The sequence below is a fragment of the Phalaenopsis equestris genome, unplaced genomic scaffold (genome assembly GCF_001263595.1).
Source record: "Phalaenopsis equestris unplaced genomic scaffold, ASM126359v1 Scaffold000372, whole genome shotgun sequence".
Classification (NCBI taxonomy): domain Eukaryota; kingdom Viridiplantae; phylum Streptophyta; class Magnoliopsida; order Asparagales; family Orchidaceae; genus Phalaenopsis; species Phalaenopsis equestris.
In genome coordinates, this window is record NW_018164814.1 from 1,025,239 (window position 1) to 1,031,912 (window position 6,674).

At 37.7% G+C, this 6,674-nt stretch overlaps 1 protein-coding gene across 1 annotated transcript; it reads left to right on the forward strand.

The window, feature by feature from the left end:
• The first annotated feature begins 726 nt into the window (after nucleotides 1–726).
• LOC110026426 (calcium-dependent protein kinase 2-like) lies at nucleotides 727–3,384 on the forward strand. The gene is made up of 8 exons (XM_020727357.1): nucleotides 727–1,276; nucleotides 1,357–1,500; nucleotides 1,607–1,759; nucleotides 1,977–2,092; nucleotides 2,357–2,524; nucleotides 2,619–2,746; nucleotides 2,833–2,932; nucleotides 3,039–3,384. Exons 1-8 carry the CDS (start codon nucleotides 742–744, stop codon nucleotides 3,132–3,134), a joined length of 1,440 nt encoding a protein of 479 aa, XP_020583016.1. The 5' UTR covers nucleotides 727–741; the 3' UTR covers nucleotides 3,135–3,384.
• The last annotated feature ends 3,290 nt before the right edge of the window (nucleotides 3,385–6,674 follow it).

The window sequence follows — 6,674 nt, forward strand, 5'->3', positions numbered from 1 at the left end:
GCCACTCAACGAGGATGTCTCATATGTGTTCGGTCAAAAGTGAATGCCAACAAGGGTGAAACCAACATTATTTTTTGGCATGGTAAAATCATGAGGTGTCTATTTTTTTTATTTGATAAATATATATTGAGAGGGGTGGGAATTATTAAATTGCAAAAAAAAAATATTAAGCTTTAATATCTATATAAAGAAATCTCAAAATTAATGTGGGGTAATTGCTTACCCTTTGATATAATCTATTTCTACCTCTTTTTCAAAATTAAAATGATAGATATTTTTAATTTAATATGAAAGATTTGAGTCTTTTAAATACAAAATATAAAGTGTAGATATTAAATTTGTGAATATATAGCCCCTATCATATTATATAATTTATTTATTAAAAAAAAAAAGCCTAAATTTTAAGCGGTCCACTCTCTCCCCAACCAAAAACAAAAAATACAGAGAAGAAAATGACCGTTAGACTCCCGCCATTCCCTCCTCGCCACTCCTCCCCCGATCCCTTCTCCCTAAAACTCCTCCGACCGGTTCAATTCCCCTCTCCACGCCAACCCTTTCACAGCTCATCCAAATTTTCTTCTCCACTCCTCCTCTTCTCTCTTCCTTTCATGCAAGCCCCCTTCTCCCCCTTCCGTCCGCTCCCCAACCCCTCCCAACATGGGAATCTGCTTTTCCTATTTCTGCAAACCCCCGGTTACCACCCCCAACCCCACCTCACCCTCCCCCTCCCCTCCACCCACCATGAAACCCCCCAAGCCTGCCCCCATTGGTCCCGTCCTCGGCCGGCCCATGGAAGACGTTCGTTCCACCTACTCCATCGGCAAGGAGCTCGGCCGTGGTCAATTCGGCATCACCTACCTCTGCACCCATAAATTCACTTACCAACAATTTGCCTGCAAGACCATTGCCAAACGCAAGCTCAGCAACGCCGAAGACATCGAAGATGTGCGCCGTGAGGTCCAAATCATGCACCATCTCACCGGCCAACCCAACATCGTCGAGCTCAAGGGGGCTTATGAGGACAAACATTCAGTTCATCTTGTCATGGAGCTTTGCGCCGGAGGAGAGCTTTTCGATAGGATTATTGCAAAGGGCCATTACACCGAGAGGGCCGCCGCGGCCCTGCTGAGAACCATTGTGCAGATTGTTCATACTTGTCATTCCATGGGGGTGATGCATCGAGACCTCAAACCAGAGAACTTTCTATTGCTTAACAAAGCAGAAGATGCTCCTCTCCAAGCGACTGATTTTGGACTCTCTGTTTTCTTCAAGCCAGGTTCCTGCAATTTTTATAACGAAGGGATTTAAACTTAGATTCTCTGCTTAATATTTTCCATTCTGTGATTCATGAAACAGGGGAGGTTTTCAGAGATATAGTTGGCAGCGCTTATTACATTGCTCCTGAAGTGCTGAAGAGAAAATATGGACCTGAAGTTGATATATGGAGCATTGGTGTTATGCTTTACATTCTTTTGTGTGGCGTTCCTCCATTTTGGTCTGGTAATTTTTATTTTTATTTCTTAACTTGGTTTCTTGAATCATAATGAGCGAAGATCTTCCATGTGAGATGATTAGAAAGCTTAGAAGGTGCAGATTATTGATGCAGAATCTGAACATGGAATCTTCAAAGCTATTCTCGAAGCTCCTGTCGATCTGAAGAGCGATCCATGGCCAAGCATTTCTGATGGCGCAAAGGATCTCGTCAAGAAGATGCTCTGCAAAGACCCGCAGAAGAGGTTAACAGCATTTGATGTTCTCAGTAAGTATATTTAAATTGATTTTCTCTTAAATTTCAGCAACTTTAAGAGAAAATTTGCACACAAATCTAACTGAAACAATTAGGTAACTGTTATGCTGAAATACGTGTTATATCCTGGCTTGCAGTGAATTTAAATACTAGAAAAATTCAATTTTCTGAATATTATGCCCATATATTGTTCATAAAAAGTCGGGTTTTTTTTCTTTATGTTTTGAAGATCATCCATGGATCAAAGAAGATGGAGAAGCACCTGATATTCCTCTTGATAATGCTGTTCTCAATAGGCTGAAACAATTTAGAGAGTTAAACAAGTTCAAGCAAGTTGCTTTGAGGGTAACATTCCTTGCACTGAACTATGTCTTACAAGAAACCAGGATAATCGATTCATTTGTTTTTTTTTTTCTTTTTTTTTTTAGCTACCTTCTTCCCCACTTCAATGATGAATGTGGTAAATATCTGAGACTAATTTCTGGTTTCATGGTGGCTTAAATCTGTTTATTAAAAACTAATGACAGATTCTTTCAGCTTTACCAAAAAATCTTTGAATGGCGAATAACAAATCTCTGAAATTTAACAATTTGGCATTTTTTGTTGCAGGTCATAGCAGAATGCTTATCAGAGGAAGAGATTAGGGGCCTTAAAGAAATGTTTAAAAACATGGATACCGATAACAGTGGAACCATAACAGCTGAAGAGCTAAGGCAAGGGTTGCTAAAGCAGGGGACGAAGCTCTCAGAAGCAGAAGTTAGGCAACTATTAGAGGCCGTTAGTTCTGCAACTCATTGCAGTATCCTCTTCTCTAAAGTACTTTTCTTCTTCTCCTTATCTTTTTACTCCGTGAATTCATGCAAAAATGCAGGCTGATGCTGATGGAAATGGAAGCATCGATTATAATGAATTCATCACTGCGACAATGCACTTGAACCGAATGGACAGAGAAGAACATCTTTATACAGCATTTCAATACTTCGATAAGGATGGCAGCGGGTCAGTTCAAACATTCTGATTTATTAGAAGAAAATCTGACTTGTAGACTTATTACTCACAGATCCTCTTTTCCGTCTTCATATCAGCTTCATTACAAAAGAAGAGCTTGAGCAAGCTCTTAAAGAAAAGGGGTTTTATGAAAAAGAAGACATAAGCAAGATAATCTCCGAAGCTGATTCAGACAACGTAAGAGCACAGCATCCTCGACTATACTGTCAATTTGGTTTTTGCAAGTTCTAAAAACACAAAAACTGTGTTTTTCTTACTAAAAATTCGATTTTTTTATTTATAGGATGGAAGAATCAACTATGAGGAGTTCGCCGCAATGATGAGGAAAGGTAATCCAGATACGGCTAATCCGAAGAAGAGAAGGGATGTTGTTCTATAAGCAGGAAGAAGCTAAACGGAAATATCAAAAATGGGCTTTTTAAGTAGTTCAAGAGAACAAAAAGTCTCAGATGTTTCAGAATGCGGCAAAGTGGGAGGAAGGGTCTGTAATTAGTGCTAACATTTTGAACTTAATTTTTTGTGATGTTTGATAAGCAGCATTGAAACTTGTTCATTGGCTGAGTACATCATCTTCATAGTAAGGTGAATTTACTCGGGCGGTTTTCTGTATCAATTTTATTGATTTCTGCAAAAAGATGAGATTTTTATTGAATCAATTACTACTATTTTTTTATTACAGACTTTGTAAAAGAGGCTGTATTTCGAAAAAAAGATTAGAATTACATGAATTTTTACCTTTTTTTTGCAGTCCTCTCTAACTCGCTGTAATGAAGGTGTAATTCATATTAAGATAGTAATGTGAACATAATTGTAAGTTCCAGCATCCGAGAGCAAAAAATTCACCATTTTGATCCAATCTGCATCATTACAAAATGAACTAAATTTAAATATTAAAAAAAATTAAATTTTGATGGAAGTATTCTCAAATAATCAAAGAAATTAAATAATAGATAAAAATAATGTAATTCCTAAGCCGTGCAATCAAATGAGCTATATTTGCTTTAGCAAATTCTTATTAGTCGGCTAAAAAGTAAAAATGCTAGGGCTTCTTGTGGCTCTGGACCTTAAAAAGTTCTTTGGATGGAGCTTCCATCATATTTTATTGCTTCAATATTCTTAAGTTCTTCTTTGAGAGCTGTTAGGTTTTTCTTTGTGTGGGAAAGTTTTACTTTTTATGAATTATTATTAGGGAACATGTTGCATATGTATGGTAGTGTGTTTGGGCGTTCTTCTGCAGGGAGCCATGCCTATTTTCATACACACACATGTACCGCTATGGGAGGGGGAGCAAGTAATGATTTCTAACCCTTTTACTTGCAGGTGCTATTAGCTTCCCCCACTTTTAAGACATGACTCATGTTACGTTATGTGCATGTGAGTTTACCCGCTGACACTTGTTTTCATGCAGGATTGATTCTTTTTCTTTTCTCTATGTATTTTTAGAGTATAGGAGAGTCCTGTAGCAGAAACAAGATACGGGCACGGGTTCTGAGACGTTAGCACGGGAACCACATGGAAGGGATCAGAAGCAGATGCTCGTGCCCCGTATCTTAATTCTGCATTTTATATTGATGTATAGAATTAGGATCAGACATGTATATGCGGAGTCCGACCGCCCTTTTCTTTTCTGGGATATGTTGCTGACCCAGCGGCACCGGCCTGTTTATTATTTTGGTTTGACTTGCTTTGCTTTCTTTACATCATGTTGCATGTTTGCACTTGCATGTGTTTTCCTTGTTTTCTTTCTGTGTTTTATCTGAGATTTCACGATACAACATAAGTTTATTAAGGACCCTAAAATTGTAATTTTCTAAAAATCCTAAATAAAATATTCAAGATAATTAAAATTTAGGATTAAAATATTCATGATTTAAAAATTACAACTTTTACTTTCCTGCATATATTAATAGGGCCTCCACAATACTTAGGATCATTCTAGATAATTGCATGCATATTTGCATGTCCCGAGGAGGAATCCCTCGTGCTTCTCCAACCTGGCTGACTCAACATACTTTCATATAAGTGGTTGTCTAGTGCGCCTAGGATGTTAGAAGACTCCCCGACCCAGATGGGGTGTAAGTTCTTTTGTTTGGAGTGTTTCCAGCTTTGTAGCTGAACCTCCACTTTCTCTTCTTTCTTGAGGCGTCCTTGCCACTTCGGCATGTATAAGTCCCACCTCTTGGAGCTCCAGCTTGTAGTCGTAGGATATAGTTTCATTCATCTGACCTTAGGGCTACCGAGGTTCCCATATATGATGCAATTCACAGATTGCTGACTGGGGATTTCAGGATGTGTTGGGTCGACTACCTTCACGACCAGGTAGACTTAGGGTCCTCGTAGCTATGTACGACGGGTCCGTGGTACCCCGACCCAGTTACCTCTATCTTTTAGGATCACTCTACCTTCCTTTTTGTTGAGCCCCTTTGAGCCCTGTCGCTCCTTGACCTCGTTGATATCACCTTGACGCCCTGATGCCGATGAGCTGCCGCCCATTTGGGATACGACGATTTGTCCTCTGCCCTTTGACCCGTACGTGCTTTGACGTATTGGGATATCCCTGTCAAGATGATTTAGGTTAGTTCGTGGGCCCCGTGTGATGATTAATCACTACCCATTTGGGATGTGAGAGACTCACTCTCTGTCCGATGGCTTAACGTGAACTTTGAAGTATTGAGACTATTCCCACACGGAATAACCTTCCTTTGATTGCCTACATCCCAAATTTATGATAATATGAAGCGAAACTCCTTTTATCGAGAGTATTCTTGGGTATTCCCCAAGATGTAATTAACCAGTAGGAACACGTTCCTCTGGGAGTGCTCTTGACCCCAGAACAGATACTACACCCATCTCTCTAGTTATGGGTGGTTTGCGTAGATACTTCTTTTACGAATATTGGTTTAAGGTGCCTCTGCTTGATCTTGTTTGAGCGGACATTCTTGACCTATCATTGCGATGTTTATTGCACGTAGACTCCACGTTTTATTTTTTCTCTTGTTTGTCACTTTGTCGTATGTCCCTTCTTATTCAGTTCCTCTACTCTTCGAATCATTTATATGATTCGGAAGGGAGACTTATTCGAATGTGAAATTATACGATGATCGACAGACTGGCGACTTCTTTTAAAAATAAAAAAAATATAAAAATAAACAAAAACACATATTTACTAATAACATTTAATTATTTTATTATACATCATGCTCTTATCAAAATAAATATATCAATTTTAAGATTTGTCATAATAAAATTTTTTAAAATTATTTAATGCTAAATGTAAATAGTATATCATCCCCTAATAAAAAATCATAAAAAATACAAATCCTTGAATGGAAAAAAGAATAACTTCACTTTACATTATTTAATATTAGGGAATTCATTTACATGCCACACAATTATATATTTGCATATCTAACACTTAAATATTCATATTTATATGCACCTTATTCAAATCTTTAATATCACAAAAAAATTATCATAATCGCTATCATTTTAAAATTCAAGTAAAAAATTTCATGCATAAGTTCATAATATCGAGGTTTTATAAATATTGAGAAGATTAGCAGTGGTAGAGTAACAAATTATTGTCTCAACGTTGCACGAGAATCCAACACACACTAAGATAAAAGTAGATAACAGAAAAAGATAACATAATTTTTTTACGTGGAAAACCTCGAAAAGGACAAAACCACGGGATTTGGCTAGTTGAAAGGTTCTATTATGAGTTGGTGATTACAAGTACATATCATTGTCTCATAGATATGAAAATATTACACAGTTTCCCGAAGTACAACGTTTGTGTGTAAAATAATTCGTTGTCCCAATGTAGAGAGTGGTAATAGTGGCGAGTAATAGTTAGAGCTTCAGTACACCTTCTTTGGAATCGACTCAACGTTTAGAATGATGCGCTGCTTCATATGTT

Bases quoted from the DNA above. Each gene is read 5' to 3' on its own strand.
- LOC110026426 (XM_020727357.1), top strand. From the start codon at position 742: ATGAAACCCCCCAAGCCTGCCCCCATTGGTCCCGTCCTCGGCCGGCCC. The intron at 1,277-1,356 runs GTTCCTGCAATT...TTCATGAAACAG, and splicing joins CTCTGTTTTCTTCAAGCCAG to GGGAGGTTTTCAGAGATATA. The intron at 2,525-2,618 runs GTTAGTTCTGCA...GCAAAAATGCAG, and splicing joins TTAGGCAACTATTAGAGGCC to GCTGATGCTGATGGAAATGG.